Consider the following 24,159-nt stretch of genomic DNA (forward strand, 5'->3'; position numbering starts at 1 on the left):
GAAAGACTACGGATGTCTCCAAACAAAAATCTTGACCTCCTTGTCGCACCAGAATGCAACCGAGAGCCTGTCACATTGTAGATGCACTGTATATAGTTGATGGATGAATAGTTGGTGAGAAAAAGAATTCCACTGAACTTCATCCTCTCCCCTGCCTCTGGCAAAAGAAAACAGGAGTTCCCTTAGCCGTCTACCTTGCCTTCTGAGATAAAGGGAACAAGAAGAAAGCTTTCTTGTAAGAGAAAACTTGCCAAGGAGATGGAGGTTCCCAGAAAGAGAGGTGACAAGCCCTGTTGCTGCTCGGCAATGCCCTGAAGGGGCCCCGCCCCCAGCCCATATAAAGCCAGGGTGCAGTGGGGCAGCAGCTGGCGCTCAGCCTCCAGAGCACCGGACTGGCATTGACACTGGCACACGCAATGGCAAATGAAGTGCAAGTCCTGCTCTCCCCGCTGAAAGGGGGGCATCCTCCTGCAGGTAGGCTACCCACCTGCCCTCCATCCTGCAGATGACCTCACTGGCCTCACTGCTGTCGCTGGTCCTCTTTCCACCAACACCTTCGGGGGAGGCACCCCAACAGAGTGGAGGTTCTTAACATCCACTGTTGCTTTAACTTCATGCAACCTGCTTTCCCCCTATGACTTTTTCAACCTTCTGGGCTTGTGTACAAACCACCTGGGGGTTTGTCAAGCCCCAGCTGAATTAAAAGCTAATGATCTAGGAAGGTATAAGGGACTCAGTGCTCGTGAAAAGGGATCTTCCCTTTCTGGCTGGAGATTAGCAGTGACACATCCACAGGAAGGTGATTGCCATGGCAACCTTCCTCCCAAGAAGTTCCAACCCTAAGACTCAGTCACCCCAAGATGCCTGTACATCATCTGACTTTGTACCCAGGCAAACCAGTTTCCACAAAGAGGACAGCAACTTTATTTTTCTCTCTTTCTCTTCAGGCTTTGGGATTGGGCAGTGCTATCAATAACGTAGTTTACCTTGTTATCAAACTAAGGAGCACTTTTTAATAAGGACCCAAGCACTGGAGGGGACTGACTAGAAAAGGTAGCAATCAACGTGTTTTGCAAAGTAGCCACAGTTTTCTCTCACTCTTTTTTTTTTAACTTATGCTCTCTGAAATATGGAAATTAGTTTTATTGTACTTAACCATATGTTCATATAGATTGGCTGAGGTATGCAGGACTATTTTTAGCCAGTTTTATGTTCTTTCAAATGTCTTCCTTCTTTTTTCCTTAAGAAAGATCTCAAAATCTTGACCACTTTGTTCTTGCTTTTCTCCATTTACAAAATTTATTTATTTATTGGTGTAATTCTTTGGCACCTCTAAGCCAAGGTTATTTCAGCCATCTTTGCTGCAGAGGATGCTGGCAGGTGTAACCTTCAGAAAGCTTCAAAAACTGACACAGAATTCAATGGCTTTCTGGTGGGTGGCCCACCTGAAAAGAGTCCGAATTTTACTACTAAATCTGAGCTTCAAGTTTTGGACACAGTGCCCTGGTTTCCTGTAGCAGACTCCTGACATTTTATATTTGTAATTGGATTTAGCAGTATTTAACATTATCTGTATTTAAAGTTAATGATGCTAACTAATGGTCAGGAACTATACATGCACATTATTAGAGGAGAAGCTCATTACAGAAAGACAAAAGAAAAAAGAACACATTCTCTTCCCGCCACTTCCACCCCAATCCTTCATAAAACAGATAAGCTAAAACCTGATTTGCTAAATTACATTTATGCACAAAGAACACAGAGATAAACTTAACCAAATGAAAGTTTGAATGAAACCACCGGGAACTTTCTGTCCCTCCACTAATGATTGCTAATTACTCTGTGTACATAGCACACCATGACTCCATCAAGCATGTCACAATGCCTCTGGCATGACAATTAATTATTATGAACTGTGACACTACAGATAAGAGGTTTGGGATAATTGGAATGGAGATGAAGGCAGACTTTGGCCTCCCCGCTGAGAGCAAGGGAACAAAGAAACCTCATCCTTCAGCTCGTCTTGCTACATATTTGAAGCCTGAATCAGTTTGCTATGGCGCAAAATTGTATTCATGGCACAAAAATAATTCATTGCCAAGACTCCACTAAAACAGCACCTGACTTTTATAAACAATATAGAGATCCCTGAGAGCAGGAATCAGACGGGATTTGGTGGGGAGGGGCTGACATGGCCTTTGGAATCAGGCAGTCCCTAGGCTTAAACTCCGTTCCACATCTCTGGCCTCAGTTTCCTCATCTTTAAAGCAGGGGCTAATAGGGGTGCCTGGGTGGCTCAGTCAGTTAAGCGCCTGACTCTTGGTTTCGGCTCAGGTCGTGATCCATGATGTGGAATCGAGCCCCACATCTGGCTCTGCTCTGAGCATGGGGCCTGCTTGGGCTTCTCTCTCTCCCTCTCTCTTTGCCCCTCCCCTGCATACACCCCCACACTCTCTCTCTCGCTCACTCTCAAAATAGATAAACTTTTTTAAAAAGTTGAGATAGTATTTAAAAAAAAAAAAAATGAAACGTCTGCGAAGTTAGCCAGCTGTAACTCTTTCCCGCCTACATGTGCAGTCTTAGCTGCTTTTCTTTCACGTATATGAATACAATATTTTGCATCTCTGTCAGCCCTGGTTATATATTGGTGCTGTGAAACAAGTCTACATTAAACATGACGTGGCCTAGGCGCTCGTCAGCGTAGCTTTGACTTTTCTGTTCTTCTGATTTGCCTCGCTCTCAGTTTTAGAAGAACCCCATTACACGAAGAGCCAAAAATATGTGAGTGGAAAGTAAGATGAGGAAGCCAAGTAATTCGAAAGAGCAAGAATTCCTGCGTTTTTCTGCATCTCTTTCACTTTGTAATTTGGTTTAAGTCAAATGAATCAGAGCCATCAGAGGGGTCACCATGGAACCCCCAGAGAGAATCAGTTTTCTGGCTCATTAAAGAGAGAAGGAGGTTTGGGGACATGCTCAAGTGTGACTCTCATGCAGAAGATGAGGGGGACGCCATGGCTACATAAGGACGGGTATCATTTAAAATAAAACAAATACCAAAGGCTTAATTCTCAACTCCAGTCTGCTCAAGTCATCGTATGGGGGTTAGTCTGTGAGGCTCGAGGAGACGCTGTGTGATACCTGCTACCCCACACATTACAGGGCCAGGGGTTGGGATGACCATAGGACCAGCTGGTCTCCTAGACATGCCCACAGCCCTGCAGACCAACGATGCACCCTCATCCTTGTTTCACAGAGGAGCAGACTGAAAGCCAGCAAGGTTGAGGGACTGGTCCGAAGCCACAGCTAATGGGGAGTGGGGCTGAGCTTTGAAAAGAAAGTGGGTGGGGCGCCTGGGTGGCTCAGTCGGTTGAGCGGCCGACTTCGGCTCAGGTCATGATCTCACGGTCCGTGAGTTCGAGCCCCGCATCAGGCTCTGTGCTGACAGCTCAGAGCCTGGAGCCTGTTTCAGATTCTGTGTTGCCCTCTCTCTCCCTCCCCTGTTCATGCTCTGTCTCTCCCTGTCTCAAAAATAAATAAAATGTTAAAAAAAAAAAAAATTTTTTAATTTAAAAAAAAAGAAAAGAAAGTGGGCCCCATGGCAAAGCTCTCCTGCTCTAAAGCCCTCTCTCATTACTTCACCACCTTCTCCTGACTCTCCTTTTGGGTCTTGATTGGCATATTAAAATGGGCTGAAACATGGGGCCCTTGGGTGGCTCAGTCGATGAAGCATCTGACTTCAGCTCAGGTCATGGTCTTGTAGTCCGTGAGTTCAAGCCCCGTGTCAGGCTCTGTGCTGACAGCTCAGAGACTGGAGCCTGCTTTGGATTCTGTGTCTCCCTCTCTCTCTGCCTCTCTGCCCTCATGCTCTGTCTCTCTGTCTCTGAAAAATGAATAAACATTTAAAAAATCTTGAAAAACATGGCCTGAAACATTGACTGTAAATGCAAAGTGAATGTTTTGCGAACATCTAACCTTTAGTTAAAATCTTCAAATATAAGTGCTAAGTCACAGGCAGAGTATGCACAAACCTTTGTGTTATTCAGCTTTCCCCCATTCATTTTCCACTAATTAGTGAAGGAAAAAAGTTTATTTTGCTGGAGGATGTATCTTTCTTTACCTTGACTACCATCTACCAAAACCTGTTGTCTGGAAAATCTTAACTGAAAAGTTATTATATAGTATTAATACTACTCAGAGATAGGAGAGCAAAGGTTCATTTTCCCCACATAAATTTAGATTTTTCTGATGAAACTATCCAAAAGGGCATCTTTCTCTTTTACATTTTTTAAATCTCTAGTTCATTTTGCTTATTGAAAGGACCTAGTCTTATCTTATATATTTGTACTGAAAAACCTGTTAAAATGTTTAATCAGTTCATATTTACCTTGCCCAATTGCAGTTGGTCCTTCTACAGAAATTCAAAAGGCAATATAGTCTCAAACATGGAATTGTGTAAATTATTACATCTTTAAGTAAACTAATTTAGATACAGTGAAACCTTGAAGCATTCTCATGAGCAGACCTATCTGGTATATTGAAAATGGGCAAGTACCTAATTGTGTTGGATTGTAAATACTTATTTGCAATGGTTTACCAACAGGCTGGGAGACCAGTGTGATCAGTATTCCCAGCAGAACTTTGAAGATGACCCTCCCACAAACTGGTTCCATCTGGTTCAGTCACCCCAAGTAGTGAGAGCCTTAATCGATATCTTAGTGTATCCATCTACAGTATGGGGATATTAACTTCCATGTCTTTCTACTGTACATGGCTGACCAAGTAAATTACCTACCTACCAGAACAACTTTGGTATAAGAACTGTGCTCTGGAAATCCAAGGTGTCTGTGGTTTACTTATGCTTCCTAAATGACTGAGAGCATACAGCCATCACAGAGAGAATTCAAAGATTCCTGGATGAAAGTAAGAATCTTCTGGGAGGATTTTTAATTTCCCTTTAAATATCTTTGTTTTATTGTTCTTAAGGACATTCTTAAGAATGCATTCTTAAATTTCTTTCGACATTCTGTTAAGTGCCTTATATTCTTTCAAAGGGAGGAAAGTAATTTATTTTGGAGTTAAGACTTTATAATAAAGATCATCTAGTTCAACTTCCAGCAAATTCTCCAAAATCCTCCTAAGATGTTCATGGCAAGTGGACTTTTTTTTTTTAACACACTGAGAGCCAAGGGACTTACTCTTGTCCTAGGCAACCTACTTCACTTGAATGACACAAACTAGCCAGGCTAGTAGCCAGGCTCTGCCTTTCAGGAACGTTCATCCTTTGGTCTTCATTCTCTCCTCTGGAACAACGTGAAATAAATATGAGTAATAAAGATTGTCAAGTGCCGACCATGAACCAGGTGCTTGTATCATCTCTATTCTCTAGAGCAACCTGAACAAATGGCATTATTGAAGGATGTAGAAACTGAGTCTTAGAGAGGTTTAAGTATCTTGCTCAAGGTTCCAGAGCTCAAGGTTCTAGAGCTATCCTGATCCTACACAAAATTTCCTTACCAAGAAGCCATTCCTCTTCCACATGATAGTCCCTCAGATCTTTGAAGATGGCACCTAAGTTCCCTTGAGTCTATCTTCTTCAGAAGTGATCTTTCCAGACTCCCCAGTTCCCCCTCTGGTCTAGACTTCCCTAGATTGTCCAGCTCCTTGCAGATGAGTGGCACAGAACTCAACATTCCAAATGGCTTCTCATTCTTAACTATTGCTTATTTTAACTGTTAACAAGTTGGCTTCTATAGTTGGTGATAATAGTCAGCCTGGTGGAAAAAAAATATGTAGAAACAATAGCATCAGGGAAAACACAAAGAATATTAATAAGAAAATAATTACAGCCCTCCATATTTCAAAAGCACTTGTCACTGGGGCACCCGGGTGGCTCAGTCAGTTAAGTGTCCGACTTCGGCTCAGGTCATGATCTCACAGCTCGTGGGTTCGAGCCCCACATCGGGCTCTGTGCTGACAGCTCGGAGCCCGGAACCTGCTTTGGATTCAGTGTCTCCCTCTCTCTCTGCCCCTCTCCTGCTCATGCTCTGTCTCTCTGTCTCTCAAAAATAAATGAATGTTAAAAAAAAATTTTTTTTAAAAAGATACCTCACTTGTCACAAGGAGAATAAAAAATACAATGGGAGAGGTACTGACGGCCCAAACTCTAGACCTCCTGTTTGACTCCTCTCAGTAGGAGAGACAACAGTGCTGTGTATGCCATCACCCCTCACACAGAGGTGCACGCCTCCTTAGTCTTCCCAGAAAAGCCATCCCTTCATTTATTTCACATTTACATTCCCTGGCTGTTCAGAAGATATTTTCACATCATTTGATTTCTGTTGCTGATTACTCTCTATGCCTTTTTCTCACGTAATGTTTGTGTGTGTGTGTGTGTGTGTGTGTGTGTGAATTTAAAGCAGATCATGTATAAAAATAGCATTTTTTTCTAGACTGCATCTAATATTACAAAATTCTAACAAGAGGCTTTTATAATCAATGAAAAAACAACTTGGTGATTCAAAATGACCAAGTGGAGTTTATTCCATGAATGCAAGAATGGTTTGACAGTAAGATATCCATTAATATATCTTTATATATTAATATCTGTTAATATAATTAACCACATTAATGACAAAAACCATGGGTCATATCCATGAATGCTAAAAAGATATTTGTAATTTTTAAGCCAAATGAAATAGTAAGAGTATTTCCTTAATATGAAAAAATATATAAATATATATACATATATATCTGTGTGTATGTGTGCGTGTGTGTGTGTCCACCTAAGTGGAAAAACATGAAAAGCAATCTCTTAAAAATTAGGATAACAAAGATGTCAACTACCATGACTAACATTATTTGACAGGAAGTAATATTATAATTCTTTTCAAGTTATATAATTTTTTTACCCGAAAAACCTAAGGGAATCAACAACAAAAAAAAACCCTATTATAAATAATAAGAATTCAATAAGATCTAGGTATAAAATCAATGATATAAGAACAACAATCTGTCAGAGTTATCATTGAAGAATCAACCCCATTTACAATAGCAACAGCAACAAGAAAGATAAAATGCTTAGGGGTTAAACTTAAGAATAAATGTGTGAGATTTATGCAAACCAGTTCCTTTTTTTTAATGTTTTTATTTATTTTTGCAACAGAGAGAGAGCATGAGCAGGGGAGGACAGAGAGAGAGAGGGAGACAGAGAAGCAGAAGCAGGCTCCAGGCTCTGAGCTGTCAGCACAGAGCCCGATGCAGGGCTCAAACCCACAGACTGTGAGATCATGACCTGAGCCAAAGTCGGATGCTCAACCGACTAAGCCACCCAGGTGCCCCTTATGTAAACCAGTTCCTGAGCGACCCAAAAGAATACATAAACAATGGAAAAGCATACCATGTTCCTAAATAGAGAGCCACTAGGAATATAAAGATACGAACTTTCCCTTTAAAAAAATCTATAAATTTAAAGTGAGACCATTAAAAAAAAAAAAATACCAGCAGGACTGTTAAGGAAAGAATTGACAAACTGATTTTAAGGTTCATATGGAGGGGCACCTGGGTGGCTCAGTCGGTTGAGCATCCGAATTTGGCTCAGGTCATGATCTCGCAGTACGTGGGTTTGGGCCCTACATTGGGCTCTGCGCAGATAGCTCAGAGCCTGGAGCCTGCTTTGGATCCTGTGTCTCCTTCTCTCTCTGCCCCTCGCCACTCTGCTCTGTCTCTCTCTGTCTCTCTCAAAAATGAATAAACATTAAAAAAAATTTTTTTAATAAAGTTCATATGGAAAACTAAATCAGAATAGCTAGTAAAATTCTGCAGAGGAAACAGCAAAAAAGTATTAACTCTATCAGACATTAAAATGTAATGCTACCATCACTGTGTGTCAACTATTCTTTAATAAATAAATATATATTGCTACCATCATTAAACTAGAGTTGCAACTGCAGTAAAGAGATTAACAGAACAGAGTAGAAGTCAAATAGAAAAAAATGGACAAAAATTTGAGCAGTTCATGAAAAGGAAATACAAATGGCTTGTAACACGCAGAATCAAGCTCAACCTTTAATAAAATAGAAGAAATGCAAATTAAAATAAGATATCTTTTTCTTTGACTTCTTCGTTGACAAAACCAAACATTTCTAGCTCCCATTGTTGCCGGAGGTAGGGGAAAGGAGCATTGTCATCAGAGCTCCTGAGATTGTAAACAGGTACAACCTCTGGGAAGGGCAATTTGGCAAGATGTAACAAAATTCCAAATGCACATAGAACAAGATCACTTGTAGGAATTTATCCCATGGATATACTTGCACTTGCGCAAAATTATGCATATAAAGCAATATTTGTTGCAGCATGATTTGTGACATCAGTGAATTAGAAACATCCAAAATGTCCAACATTTGGGAGTTGGTTAAGTAAACACAGAATGTTCATATAATGAAATTTTAAAGTAGATGTTAAAAAGAACAACACATGTCTACATAGATAGGGAATTTTCTCCAAAATTTATCATTGAATGAAAAATATAAACTAACAAGATGCAGAACAATGTGTATCTTATGCTGCCATTTAAAAAATAGTAATATGATGAATGGATAAAGAAATTGTGGTTTATGTACACAATGGAATACTACGTGGCAATGAGAAAAAATGAAATATGGCCTTTTGTAGCAACGTGGATGGAACTGGAGAGTGTGATGCTAAGTGAAATAAGCCATACAGAGAAAAGACAGATACCATATGGTTTCACTCTTATGTGGATCCTGAGAAACTTAACAGAAACCCATGGGGGAGGGGAAGGAAAAAAAAAAAAAAAAAAAAAGGTTAGACAAGGAGGGAGCCAAAACATAAGAGACTCTTAAAAACTGAGAACAAACTGAGGGTTGATAGGGAGTGGGAAGGAGGGGAGGGTGGGTGATGGGTATTGAGGAGGGCACCTGTTGGGATGAGCACTGGGTGTTGTATGGAAACCAATTTGACAATAAAGTTCATATTTAAAAAAAAATAGTAATATGATGGGGTGCCTGAGTGGCTCAGTCGGTTAAGTGTCCGACTTCATCTCGGGTCATGATCTTGTGCTTCGAGCCTTGCATCCGGCTCTGTGATGACAGCTCGGAGCCTGGAGCCTGCTTCTGATTCTTTGTCTCTGTCTCTCTCTGCCCCTCCCTGGCTCACACTCTGTGTCTCTCTCTCCTTCAAAAATAAATAAACATTAAAAAAACTTTTAATTAATTTTTTTTTTTAAATTAGTAATACAATGGGGCACCTAGGTGGCTCAGCTGGTTGAGTGTCTGACTCTCAGATTCAGCTCAGGTTGTGATCTCAAGGTTTGTGGGTCCAGCCCTAGGTCAGGCTCTGTGCTGGCAGCATGGGGCCTATTGGGATTTTCTCTCTCTCTCTCTCTCTCTGCCCCTTCCCTGCTCTCTCTCCCTCTCTCTCTCACACACACACAAAACAAATAAACATTAAAAGAAAGTAATTAAAAATTAAAAACATTAAAAATCATGATATGTAGAATATCTGGATAAACACATTGGAAACATGTAACATTAGCAGTACCTAGGGAGATGAACTGGGAGCTGGAAATAATGGCAGGAGGGAGACTGCAGACCTCTTCGTGCTTTTTGAATTGTGTGCCTTATGCGTATTTTACAAAATCAGCAAAATATGTAATAATTTTTAAAGAACAAGGGTAAAGTCAAATTCACAAGTGCATTGAGAAATAGAATGGGTTTCCCTTATTTTTCACTTTATTGGAACTAGTTTTAGAAATTGCCGATTTGGCGTTTCCATAAAGAGAATTAACAAGTTCAAACAAATCAATGTCCATGTAGCTTTTTCTCATTTGAGTTTGTCAGATTTGAGATGTGCACATTTCCTGGGAACAGAAAGAAGTATTTGCTTTGACTTGCAATCTGAAATGGGTTGTTCCTTTTCAAAAGTTGATTTCATCTGACATTGTTAAACACTTGAATTGCTGTTAGGTCATCTGTAGCCTAATTAACACTAATTGATCTCCTGAATGGCAGGATTATTAATGTAGTTTAATTACTCATTAGAACCTCTGAGCTTGGCCAACATCAGAGGTTTGGGGTCCTGGATGGAAGGTGGGTATCCAGTGGGATCAGAGGCATTTCTCTTGAATTAAATGCCTGTTACCACTGCATGCCCTGACTTTTGGCTCATCTCTCAGAATCTGGCTTTTGAACGCTCTAGTTGGAAAAAAAAAAAAATGCAAACCTTGCACAAACTTTAATCTTGTGGGAAAACAAGAGGGTCACATTGTAATTGTCTGTTGCTATCATAAAGAATGTAATTGGTTTGATAACAAGAAAAAATGTTTTTCAGTGAAACACCTAAGGGAGTATGTTGTTATTCTCCTCCCCAAACCAAAAGTGTAAACCTCTCTTGTTTTTTTTAGCCTCAGTTCCTGCTCTCCGCACATCAAAAAGCAGACCTCAGCCCTTCTCCCCTTCCCCACCTTGTTTGCATGACACAATATTTTTTCTTCAATTCAGGGTAACGTTTTATTGTGTTATTTTAGATAAAAGCTTAGATCTTCAGAAAGTAAGTTCTAAAATTTTTTTTCAAGTCTAAATTCATACCTTGAATAACAAAGCAAGACTACTCTTTCTATTCTAACCACGCCTCTGTGTTGATGCTTATTTTGTATAGTAAAAGCCGGAGGAATGCGAATTTCCAAAAAACAAGAAATTGGCGTCTTGGACAGACACACCAAAAAAACGGGATTAGAGAAAACAAGGTAGGGATTGCCTGATTTCTTCTCTTTCATCACCTCAAGGAGTTTTGAGTGACTCTGCTTCCAGAAGTCAGAGGCCTCCCTGCATTTTAGGACAAACCAACACTTCCTAGACCTTTGCTGAACAGGGTTAGAGGCAGCCAGCCCAGGAGGGGTGGTGTTGGGGGGATAAAGATGAAAGGCACATTCAGGTGAAAGGTGACTACCTTCTAGAAGATTCTGGACCCCCTCACCCTACTCCTTCTCTCTGCAGCCAGCCCAGCTGCCTTGTCCTTATACTTAAAAAGCACAATCCTGACTTCCTCTAAACCTGACTCATGTTCTTTTAGCCTATTTTCACATTAGCCTTTAAAATAGTGTCCCTAGGCTGGCCCTAGTTTCATAATATGCTTTCTGCTGTAGCAAATCTTCCGAATTAAAAATAAATGGGGTGGGTTTCTTTTTTTTTTTTTTTTTTTTTTTTTTTTTTTTTTTTTTTTGGTTTTGTTTTAAATCCATCACTCAATTATTTAGAAAATAATGGCCACTATATTTGGCATGGCCAGAAGGCATATAGATACTGAGGTTAGTTTCTCCCTGCTCATTCCCCTGTAACCTTGACAGGAGGCACAATTCCCAGAGCTAAGCAGAGAGCTGTGGGCTGGTCAGGCGCGCAAATGGCCTAACCACTGTGTACTGTGGTTAAAGAAAATGTGTTCCAAAAGAAAGAGACCTGCAAAACTGGCTCCTCCAAGTAGGTAATGAGGGCACTTCAGGGACAATTTCAAGATGGTTTCCATAGATGACTCAATAAGTGATTCAAAAAGAAATCAATTGGAGGACATTCAAGATGTATCCTAAAGAATTATAATGGTAGTAGTCCCAGAAAGAGAATGCAGAGGGAAATAGACTGTGTAGTTTCTGTGGCTGTTTCATGTAAAATTATCTTTAATTCACTTTATTTTCTTAAGAGAGAATGAGTGGGGGAGGGGCAGAGGAAGAGAGAGACTCTCAGGCAGGCCCCACACCCAGCGCAGAACCTGACTTGGGGCTCAGTATCACAACCGTGAGATCGTGACCTGAGCCAAAATCAAGAGTTGAATGCTTGACCTACTGAGCCTCCCAGGTGCCCATCTTTAAATCACTTTTGAAGTTTTCTTCCCAATTTCTGGGAAAGAATTTTTTTGAGGATTTGTGCCACTTTAAAATGAAAGGCTCAGGGCGCCTGGGTGGCTCAGTCAGTTAAGTGTCCGACTTCGGCTCAGGTCATGATCTCACGGTCCGTGAGTTCGAGCCCCACGTCGGGCTCTGTGCTGACAGCTCAGAGCCTGGAGCCTATTTCCGATTCTGTGTCTCCCTCTCTCTCTGCCCCTCCCCTGTTCATGCTCTGTCTCTCTCTGTCTCACAAATAAACATTAAAAAAAAAAATTTTTTTTTTAATTAAAAAAAAAAAAAATGAAAGGCTCATTTGCCCCGTTACCAGTACGTTTTTGTTTCTTCTGCTATCAGAAAATAACTATCACATAATGAAAGCCAATGCTATAAATCCTCAACAGTGGGGGTCACATTTTATTCATCTCCGGACCCAACATCTAGGACAGTTCTTAGAATAGAGAAATCACTTGAAATTGAAAGCTGGCTTTATTCTGTAACTAAAACCTGATTCAGGCATAAGCCCTGTTTATTGTGACCTGGTTAACATGCCTGGGCCAGGGGCTCAGGAACAACTAAAAAGTCATGGCTTAGGGGCACCTGGGTGGCTCAGGTGGTTGAGCAACCGATTCGGATTTCAGCTCAGGTTGTGATCTTACTGTCTTGAGATCGAGCCCCGTGTCAGGCTCCACACTGGGCATGGGACCTACTTGAGATTCTCCCTCTCCCTTTCCCTCTGCCCCTCCCCTGCTCACACTGTCTCTATCTCTCTCACAAAAAATAAAATAAAAGTGTTTGCTTAGATATATCATCCAGTTGGCAGCCAGTGGACAAGTCATTTATTTCTCTACACTTCAGAAAATGGGGGCTTAATTGTGTCATCAGCTGAATGATGTGGGAAGAGTTGACTAGAGAGTAATAAAGTGGAGATTGGGACCCTCTTAAAAAACTCAATTGTTGCCTAAGAGTCATTAAAAGATGAGAATGGGACCACTTCAAAACATAAACAGCAAGAAGTAGCTCACTCTCTCTTGCCCTATTCACCAGCAACAGATATAGGTATGTGAGGCCTGATATGTGTAGGATTTGGGAGCCATTTTAAAGAAAAATAGTAAAACATTATAGCTATGAATGGCTAGGAACCCTCCTGAGGGAGAAGGAGCCTGTTCAGGGGGAGGCCTGAAGCTGAAGCTTCATTAGCTCCACCCTAAATTCACCTCTGCTGTTGTCATCGCTTTGTGAGTGTATGCATGAGATACGAGGGCCTCATTTTCATGGACAGGCATCCCTCCTTACATCTTGGAGAATGGCTTTTGCAAAATGTATCATAGAAAATAAATTTCTGAGCATCATCGATCTATGTCCATTTCCTAATAACTTCTAACCAACACAAAACATCCAGAAAAAAAAAATGCCAAGTACAGTTTCCATCAAGAAATTGTACTGCAGGCTGAGCCCTAACTGATGCTCTCCTACAAAATAAATTGGCCTGAGAAAAAGAAGCCGGACACAAAGGAGAATTTGCTGTGTGATTCATTGTATAAAGTACAGAAACACTCAGAACTAATCTACAGGGCTACAAGTCAGGGAAACAGTTATCCTCAGGGGCAGCTGGTTTAACTAGTTGTGAATATTCACCAGGCTATATACTTCAATGTAAAGATAAAACAAAAATACACTAGTAAAAGGGCACCTGGGTGGTTCAGTTGGTTAAGCATCCGACTTCAGCTCAGGCCATGATCTCACAGTCCGTGAGTTCGAGCCCCGTGTCAGGCTCTGTGCTGACAGCTCAGAGCCTGGAGCCTGCTTCGGATTCTGGGCCTCCCTCTCTCTCTGCCCCCGCTCTCAAAAATAAACAAACATTAAAAAAAATTAAATACACTAGTAAGAATAATTTGACCTACAAAGATTTTTGTAGCACATGGGCACACAGAAGCAGAATTTTTTGCCTTCTAGATATTACCAAGCAAATGTAAAGACTTAAAGACCAAGTAGACAGCCCCTTGTATAAATCATTTAGCCTCCTTAGTAAGAAAGTTTTCCCATCCTATATGAAATTTTGTCTCATCTTTACAGCGCCATTGCAAATATTGCCAAACTGCAGGCAATGGATACCCTGAACGACACACTGGAGAAGGTGAGTCACGGGTGAGGCCCCTCACAGGATGCGCCCAGTCAGTATTTATCCACCACACCAGTCTGCATGGGTGAACGAGCACTGACCACTGAGCCTCTACCCAGCTCAGAGATCTGATGTCCTATGAGAGAATCTGCTCTCGGTCCAAGGAACACAAAGAGGTTTTGGTGAGAAAAGTTGTTTCTCCCAAATTCCTAATGTCTATTTAATAAACCTTTTCAAAGATAAGATAGAAAATGAGGCAAGCATCATGATACCAAATTGGCACAGTTTTACTCTGCCATGTTTTTGTAAAAAAGCAGCTTATGTAATAGAAATTCAGAAGTTTTTGATCTTTCTCCCCTCCATAAGGAAATATTTGATTTCAAGTGAAGGTGGGTGGTGGAGGGTTGCATGGCTAAGGGCTGGAGGAAGATTAGGCACTGGGTTTATCCAGTAAAATTTTTTTATGAAGGTGGTTGGCCATTGCCATTTTTGTTTCTATGTTTTGTATTTCTTCTAAGTACCTCCAGAAACTCAGAAAACTCTTACCAGATCGACAGGGGTTTGGTTTGAATTTACTAGTTTGTTTTTACATTTTGTAGGTGAATGAAGTGAGGGTCCTTATTCTACTTCCAGAAGGCAGATACTTGCATTTAAGCCTGTGAATAACCACTCTTTCTGCTGCTTTCACATTAATTGAAGGGACAGGATTGCACAATTTATAGAAGGAAGACTAGCTATTGCCGTCAAAATCAGGGATCTGGAAAAGACTGGAGCATAAACTGAGCAGCTAGGCCTCTAGGGCCCCCATTTGGTAGTGACTTCTCCACTACCAAGGTCGATTTGACCTTGACCAAATTACTTACCCTGTGCCTTAGAGAAGTCATTTGTAAAATGGAGGCAAGGAAGAGTATATACTTCACAGGGCTGTTGTGTGAAACAGAGGAGTTTCTACATATGAAGTTCTTAGAACAGTGCCTGGCACCTAGTAATCTGTTTGCACTCTGTTCTGGTTAGTAGCACTGGTTTTATGACAGCGAAATAAAAAGGTGTGTGTATGAAGTCCATGGGGTGTAATAAGGCAGATGGTACATGGCAAGATCTTTTTTTTTTTTTTTTTTTTTTTTTTTTGTAATCTCTACACCCAACATGCAGCTCAAACTCACGATCAAGAGTCACAGGCTGTACCAACTGAGCCAACCTGGTGCCCCAGGACAAGGCACGATCTTGATTATAGGCTACAGCTACAAAGCCTTCTAAGGTGGGGGGCTTGGTTCTCCTACAAATTGATTTGAGGTGAGGTCATAAGCAACTCTTTGCCTTCCTAGCTTTAGAAGAAGGGCAGGGATGGATGGTGCCCTGCCAGGGCAACACAACCTGCCTACTTCTGCGTCTCACATTCTCTTGCACCTGCCCACTATCTGCCTCTTCCTGAGGGGCCAGAGCAGGTCCACACTTGTAAGTGGAACTGGATGGAATGGACACATTCCCCTAGAATATATGTTAACCCCAAATAAAATGTTTAAAGAGAGTGTTCAATAGAGGTTGATTATGCTATGCTAGGTTGATGATGCTATACTATATTAGGTAACAGTGCCAGAGTCTAAATTGCTTTTTATAGACATATGTGCTTATGTCTATTACAGACAAGAGTTCTTTTCTTTTCCATTAAAAATATTACTTCCTTATTTCACAGATTAAAAGAAAAATCAAGGGGCGCCTGGGTGGCTCAGTCGGTTAAGCATCTGACTCTTGGTTTCGGCTCAGGTCATGATCTCATGGTTTCGTGGGTTTGAGCCTGACATCGGGCTCTGCACTGACAGGGCAGAGCCTGCTTGGGATTCCCTCTCTCCCTCCCTCTCTGCCCCTCCCCCACTTGCAAGGTTTCTGTCTCTCTCAAAATAAATAAATAAAAGGTAAACAAAAAAGAAAACAAAAGAAAAATCAACAGTAATAACAAGTTGTATTCGTAAATCATAAGAAAACATTGAGCTGATGTGCTGTTTTAACAGCAACTATACCTATTTAAAAAAAAAAAAACACCTTCAATACTTAGTTCAATGTTTACTGTCATAGGACTGTGGCTAAGACTGCACAGGTTACTGGGTAGAACAGGTCTGACACAAGACATCAAATGGGTCTCCTGCTGCCTCTGTCACTCACTAGCTATGGGTCCTTGGGAGATTTCTTCCCTTTTCTGTGCCTCAGTTTCCCCATCTGTAAATGGGAATGTGGTTCATAGTATGCGCTTCCTTGAGATCCTGTGAGAAGAAAATGAAGTTATATGCAAAGTACAGCAGAGCCAGATGCAATTAGCCCTCATAAGTGTTAGCTTCTATCCCTAAGCAGGTATCCTACAGGACATCACTCAGAATCCCAGGCAAAGGATAAGAGGCCAGCAACAAAATCAAGTCCCAAGATCCCTGTGTATGACTATCTTGAATATGGTAGTTAGAGGGACCCATGTGTTTTCTTACCACGAAGAAAAGTCCTCCCTGAATCCATAGTTCAGCCTGAAGCATAATAAGATTTTATAAGAAAGGTCAACTTGGAGTGGAAAGACCAATGCCTTTTAGAAAACTAGATCTGCTGAGATCAGTGGTTGTCAGAAGCTGGGGATGAGAGGAGCAGTTGACCACAAAGGGACAGGAGGGAATTTGGGGGGTTGAGGGTTCTGTCTCTTGATTTTGGTCACAGACTATACATACTTATGGAAAGTCATGGAACTGTACACTAAAAGGGTATATTTTACTGTAGATAAGTTATACCTTAATTTTTTAATGAAAAATGCATAAACCTTATAGCCTCATATAAAAATTAGGATGTAAGGATAGGTATCTGCTGATGAATTTTCACATGCATTATGATTCCCCTCATAATATGTATTGTCATGAAGACCCAACAATACACAATTAGCCAGAAGAAACACAGTAGCAGAAATGAGGGTCATATCTTCTGCATTTTAGTAACATTCATTCATGCACTCAACTAGAAGTATGTCTAGTCTCAAGAACCCATGTTAATTCTCATACCAATGCAAGAATTTAAAAGTCTAAGACAGAAAGAGGGCAGTCCTATTCATAGGATCTCATCAACCACTGAAACACGGTAAGAAATTTCTATCCATATGTTATTCATCTCTGGATGACCCACTTTAAAATCAACCTAGGGTTTGAGATTTGGGAGATTGAAAAACAATCCCCCAAAGCTTAGAATTGTATGAATCTAAGTGGCAAGCAGCCTAAAATTTTCCTCTTCCACTATTTCCAACTCCTCCCTGCACACAGACCTCTCTCCCACTACTTTTTTCCTTCCCTCCCTACCTCTCCAGTCAGCCCTTCCTGCCTCTTCCAGCCCTACATGATGAGAGAATTCATATTGCCTGGTGACAGGTCATACAACATGATATTCCTGCAGAAAAGGGGTTTTGCTTTTTTTGGTTTTCTTTTGTTTTTTTTGTTTTTTATTTTTTTTAATATATGAAATTTATTGTCAAATTTGTTTCTATACAACACCCAGTGATCATCCCAAAAGATGCCCTCCTCAGTGCCCATCACCTACACTTCCCTCCCTCCCACCCCCCCATCAACCCTCAGTTTGTTCTCAGTTTTCAAGTCTCTTATGCTTTGGCTCTCTCCCACTATAACCTCTTTTTTTTTTTTTCCTTCCCCTCCCCCATGGGTTTCTGTCAAGTTTTTCAGGATCCACATAAGAGTGAAAACATATGGTATCTGTCTTTCTCTGTATGGCTTATTTCACTTAGCATCACACTCTCCAGTTCCATCCACGTTGCTACAAAAGGCCATATCTCATTCTTTCGCATTGCCACGTAGTACTCCATTGTGTATTTAAACCACAATTTCTTTATCCATTCATCAGTTGATGGACATTTAGGCTCTTTCCATAATTTAGCTATTGTTGAAAGTGCTGCTATAAATATTGGGGTACAAGTGCCCCTATGCATCAGCACTCCTGTATCCTTTGGGTAAATTCCTAGCAGTGCTACTGCTGGGTCATAGGGTAGATTTTTAATTTTTTGAGGAACCTCCACACTGTTTTCCAGAGTGGCTATACCAGTTTGCATTCCCACCAACAGTGCAAGAGGGTTCCCGTTTCTCCACATCCTCTCCAGCATCTATAGTCTCCTGATTTTAGCTACTCTGACTGGCGTGAGGTGGTATCTGAGTGTGGTTTTGATTCGTGAAAAGGGGTTTTGTAACCCCAAAAGCTCTCTAAACTAAAAATCTGGGAGAACCGGTCTCAGACCAAGTTCCATCAACTCCTTAAAGGCTGTTTGAACTTTTAGAAGTCATGTAGCTCCTCTGAGATTTATGGTTGCTCATTTAATCTTTTTTTTTTTTTAAGGCAAGGAATGAGAGAGAATGATACTGCCAAATATAATTCTTTAGACAGTTATGGAAGTTAAATTTGGCAATAGTTGTGAAGCTTCTCTGGACATGAAAGTATCCAGTTAAAGCATGAGTAACAAGGTTGGGTTATGGTGTGGAGGGGGATGGAATGTTGAAACCTAGTTAAAGTTGGGGCCACTTTTCAAGTTGCCAGATGTGTCACCATTGCCAAAGTTAGTGAGATGTATGTGAAATGGGATCCTGGGGGAGTGGAAACTATCAAAGGCATCTGCAAATCTAAAAAGGTTTCTCCTGTTCTGTAGATTAACATCGCTGTAGGAGTATCCTTGAATTTCATTGACTGGAGCTGAATGTTTTGTTTTAAGCATTTTGCTTAACGGGGTGTGGAAATCAAAGTGCCAACATTCAAGTTGGAAGTTAACACCCTGGAAAGATGAATGGAAGAGCTCCAGTCTGCTAACACTACCTAACTTCAGGCTCTAAAACAAAACCTGCCGCTGATTTTCTTGCATCTAGAATTTCTCTCCTAGCTCCAGTCATGAAGATTTTTATCATACTTCTTTTGTGTTTTCTCTGAAACTAAAACTATAGGTTCTGAGGTCACAACTACCCAAGATGAAGGTAAATTCTCAATGGAGTAGTTTCTATTGATCTGCTTTTCAAGTTCAGTGTGTTGTCCCTTCTATGATGGAGTCACAGCAAGGCAGAATCCTTTTACATATACTGGCCTTAAATTCTTTCTCTTCTGGGGCTACCCTGGATTCTCTTATCCTAATAAATCTGGCAAGAAACACCTTTCTCTTTAGAAACCCTATCTTTTTTAAAAAACTAAGATGAAAATTCCAAAGCTTCCCCAAAGTTCAGATGCCAGCCTGAAAGACAGCTGGTTGTAGGTTGTACTCTGGAAAGATATTCCTACTTATTTCTAGTTCCAGTTTGAAAATAAAATCTTCCTATTGCCCTTGATACAAAATTTACAGGAAAAAAATTAGGGCGTTTGGAACTTGACCATTTTATTTACAGTCTGATCAGTTCTGATGGAAGACTCTTTATAGACTCTCCACTGACAACCCCCAAGTCCTTCTACATTAAGGTGTTCCTGTTCCTGATTAAGGGAGTGGGGCGTAGGAGAGAACTTGATTCTCTTGTTGTATATTCAAGAGTTGCTATACAGTCTTGCTACTCCCCCAAACCTGTACATCTGTAATTTAATAATTATGGGCAACTTCCCTAAGCCTGTGGTCTTTGCCAGAATTATTTCCACTTCCTTCTCAATCCTGTCAATTTTTTCCCCCTAAACTTTCCCAGATCAGTTCCCAGATGGCCAACAGGCCCCAGGGACAGTCTCCCATTCATTCTGATCTGCAACAAGCCCCTCCTAAAAAGCAGTTGAGCGGAACTTTTAGGATCTATCTCCGTTAAATGCCTTAGTTAAAATGTAACCCCTAACCCTTGTGCATTACTGGTGGAAACGTTAAATGGTACAGCCACCATAAAAAAACAATATGGCAGTTCCTCAAAAAATTAAACATACAATTATCACATGATCCAGCAATTCCACTTGTGGGATATACCCCAAATAATTAAAAGCAGGGATTTGAATAGATGTTTGTACACGAGTGTTTATAGCAGCGTTATTCATGATAGTTAAAAGGTGGAAGCAACCCAAATGTCTATTATCCTATGGGCCTATCCAAATGAAAAGATAAACAAATTGTGGGTACATACACAGTCAGTGGGATATTATTCAGTCTTAAAAAGGAAAGGGATTCTGACACATATCACAACAGGGGTAACCCTTGAAGACATTATGCTAAATGAAATAAGCCAGACACAAAAGGACAAATATACTGCCTGAGTCCACTTCTCTGCGACACCTGAAGTAGTCAGAATTCATAGAGACAGAAGGTAGAATGGTGGTTGCTGGAGGCTGGCAGTGGGGAGGAGGGAGTGAGGAGTTCTTGTCTAAAGGATACAGAGCTTCAGTTTGATGTGATGAAGAAGTTCTGAAGATGAATGGTAGGGATGGTTGCACAGCCGTGCAAATGTATCCGATGCCACTGAAGTGTACACTTAAAAATGGCTGAAATAGTAAATTTTGTTCTGCATAGTTTACCACAATTTTTTAAGTGATGAGAAAAAAAAAAATGCAACCTCTAAAGTATGGAGATAAGCCTGAAGATGATCAGGTAATGAGTTAGTGCCGCCAGTCCCCTCCTGTCCCACCCCCACAGGGGTCACTCTCATGCCTGCAGAGCAACAGTCAACTCTGGGGCTTCATCTCCTCAGTCTCGACTTGCCATCTTGCCCTGTCTCACCTTGGTTACTTGCCCACATTTCTGTTAGGTAAGAATTAACTTGTTTCCTTTCTCACCCCTTCACCTTATGTTTGACTTTAAGTACCTTGCCAAATTGTTGTCCTACCTGTAATCTCTTGAATGTGGTTGATCTGTTTTAGTCAACACTAAACACACCCAGTACTTCCAGTAGTTATCTGGAAGAAAACTACTAACGTTGGTGGCCTCTGAAGTTTCCTTTTGGTTCTAATGTTGAAAGAAAAACAAAACAAAACACTCTGCCCTGACCACACTATAAAATGCCTGTCATGTGGCCCAGTGATAATTGATCTGACAAAAAAAAAAAGTCACTGGCTCTTTTTTGGGATTCTAAAGCAACATTTATGACCAATATCTCAATTATGTGTCTTCCTTCCTGCTGGAATGCCAGCAGAGACCATCCTTGGGTTTAATTATTATATTACTTCTGTCTGCTCATTGTAAAATGAAAATTTTAGAAAAATACTGATAGGCAAAGTAAAGCAAATGACTGGGAATTGCCCTATAATTCCTCAAAGATAACCATTGTTAACACATCAGTGTATACTTTTCCAGCCTGTTTAATTTTTTAAGACTAAGAAGAAAGGACTTTCTGGAGTCAAGTTTCACATGAAGGGGAACTCTGTGTGCCCAGAGCTCAGGGATATTTGAGAGGAGATATAAGGCACATATGTTTTCCCTGGCTTAGAAGAGCCCAAACAAACTATAAACAATGTGATGCCTGGGGTCATGCGCAGTTTATCTCCCCCTTTATTTAACTTGAGTGTCAGGGCAAGGGCATCTAAATTCTACAGTGATAAGTTAAATTCCTCATGAGCTGAGGCATCCCTTCCTTGCTGGCTAAGACAAGTGTCCTTATTAGGTATTTTTCTATTTTATCCATCAGCTTAGACACCAAGAACTGGAATGGACCCAAAAGGTCACTGGGTCAAAATTCTCTTCCTGAGAAAACTATGTCTGAATTGCTCACCGCATTGGGCATCTTTTTCATCTTAAGCTGTCCTTAGTGTAAATTCCCTAAGGTCTCTTGGTTCCATGTGAAATTCCTCTTATTGTCAAAAGTGTCTGTGTCCCCTGAAAGCCACGTAAGCCCTTTTCCTCATAGATGTCTTCCGTGGGATGACTAATGAGAACTTTTGTTACCTGAAGCTGGTCATCACTCTTCAGCTTTCCATTTACCAGGCTGTAGAGATTGGACCATGTGAAATAGCCAATACTGGACCATTTTTACCTACAAATACAGCCATTTCACATGCTTCAACATACTAACTGACCCTAACTCTTCCTAACTTCTTTCAGAGGCTCCTTATTTCTGCTCTTTTGACAATGGAGGTGTTCCTCCCCTACAGGACCTTCCCCAGTGTCCCCATAGCCTCCTTGGAAAATAGTGATCCATATATACATACTAGTGCCAGAATCCTTGCTAATCTTGTAGGACCAATGAGATGTGATCAACCCTTTCTACCTGTACAGATGTCACTTCAAAACATACATATAAATGCACATGTATCTTCTATATGTTATCTTGTATATACTATTATTTATAATTTTCAAAATCAGGAGCCAGCTAATGAGAGAAAACCCAGGTGAACATATACACATATGAGCCCAGAGCTGGAGGTGGTTTAGGAAAAGAGATACTAAAGAAGTAACCAAAAACTGTGAGGTTCCCCTGACCAAACCGTATTGTTCTCTGCTACTCATACTTCATGACCAAAAAAGGTCCAATACGCTTATTTTTTCTTTCTTTCTCACCTCTAGCTGAGCCATAAATTTCCAGCAGCAGTGCATATGGCACATCAAAAACCCAGACCTGCTCTGGAGAAGGTCACTCCACTGAAAAGGATCCACATTATTCAGCAGCCTCGGAAATGTTAAGCTGGGACGTAAAACACAGCCGTCTGGCCAACTGCCTCAAACATCCGACAGCTTAGCAAAAGGACCAAAATTTTCCATAGGTCTAGTGCACTTGCTTGGTAAATAAAACAGCTTTTGTATCTTTTTACTTCAGATAATAAAGCATCCAAAGTTATAAATCCAGTGCCTTCCTGGGCCTCCTTTTGATGCAGGTCAGGAGCCCACTGAAGTTTACACATGTAATTCTGTTGAATGAGTGGAGAATCCAGAATACTTGACTATTCCACTCCACCTCTCAGGATAAGTCTTTCTCTCCTTGATGCTGACCCTGAGCTGTTCTACTCACAGTGAGTTCTTCCTAAAGGACAAATGAGTACAAAGGCTGTATAAAGGTCAATACTCTATGCAAACATGAGGAGTGAGTCTTCTCCATATGTTTATCTTAAGATCCTCGAGTTTTCCTTTGAGGTAAAATGTCGTTTCCAGTTCCCCGCATAAATACTTAGTTTATTTTGAAGGCTTGGTGAGGGAAAATGAAAATTTTAGATTTGTTACAAACATACTCTCCTCTGCAAAGCAATCAAGGGTGGAAGGTAGAATTAGAGTTTCCATTGGAGATTTGCTCAGGGCTGCCCACAAAGTTCATCTGTAGAACCTAGGGGGTCACAACGCTACAGGGCATTGTGGTTGGGGTATAGATGTTGATTTTAATTGGAGGTAGGAGTAGGAGGGAAAGTATTGCCATAGCTAACCCTGCTCTAGCTCTCCTACCCTCCACAGCGCTCTCTCTCTCTCTCTCTCTCTCTCTCTCTCTGTCTCCGTCTCCCTCCCTCCCTCCCTCCCCACCCCATATACTCATGTGTGAATAGCCAAGGCTGTCTTCAGGTGATAGTAGGGACAACCAGGTTCTTTTTTCACGAAGGTTATCTGTCACAGTTCTATTCTGCACCTCTAATTAATAATATTATCTGGGGCACCTGGGTGGCTCAGTCAGTTAAGCATCAGACTTTGGCTCAGGTCATGATCTCACCGCACATGAATTCGAGCCCTGTGTTGGGCTCTGTGCTGACAGCTCACACTCTGTGTCTCCCTCTCTCTCTCTGTTCCTCCCCCACTTATGTTCTGTCTCTCTTAAAAATAAATGAACATTAAAAAAATTTTTTTTAAATAATAATGCTATCCAACAATCAACACTTGTCTTGACCCAAAAAAGTGGTCAGTACTCGAGTCCATCACATTATAGGTTGATAACCCTTGGGGAGTGACCAGGTGCCATGCCTATCTCTGATTCCTGGAACTCCAAAAGCACTTGGCTGAAGCCCAGTGGTCATGCTGATGCATGACCCCCCACCCCCAGCATTGTTTGGCTCTTTTTCAGGAAAAAGAAAATTGTCTGAGACAATATTGAAACTTCAGCCAATGCCAGTATGAATCAATAAGACAGTTAGTTCTAACCACCTCACTTTGGCTTAGCTCAGTTCCTGGTCCTCTGAGACCATTGTCAGAAATACTCCTTGCTGGAATATTTAAGTGTTGTGAGGCGCACTTGTTCTTATAAATGTACAGAAGTTCAAGGTCAGCCATGAA

The 24,159-nt window shown here is 41.0% G+C and overlaps 1 protein-coding gene across 6 annotated transcripts in view; it reads left to right on the forward strand.

Moving 5' to 3' along the window:
- Window positions 1-365: 365 nt before the first annotated feature.
- DAPL1 (death associated protein like 1) overlaps window positions 366-24,159 on the forward strand; it is a 55,140-nt gene continuing 31,346 nt past the window's right edge. For 4 of the 6 annotated variants that reach the window (XR_006205497.1, XM_042948871.1, XM_042948868.1 and 1 more), the window contains exons 1-3: window positions 366-474; window positions 10,675-10,762; window positions 13,967-14,027. Coding sequence is in view for 5 of the 6 variants with exons in the window: in XM_042948871.1 (XP_042804805.1) it covers window positions 417-474; window positions 10,675-10,762; window positions 13,967-14,027 (207 nt within the window). In the remaining variant the exon portion in view is untranslated. Of the gene's footprint in view, window positions 475-10,523; window positions 10,567-10,674; window positions 10,763-13,966; window positions 14,028-22,476; window positions 22,906-24,159 lie in introns of those variants that run through there. The other 2 variants (XM_042948873.1, XM_042948874.1) reach the window with 2 other exon arrangements.

This window comes from Panthera leo, chromosome C1 (assembly GCF_018350215.1).
Source record: "Panthera leo isolate Ple1 chromosome C1, P.leo_Ple1_pat1.1, whole genome shotgun sequence".
Taxonomy (NCBI): Eukaryota; Metazoa; Chordata; class Mammalia; order Carnivora; family Felidae; genus Panthera; species Panthera leo.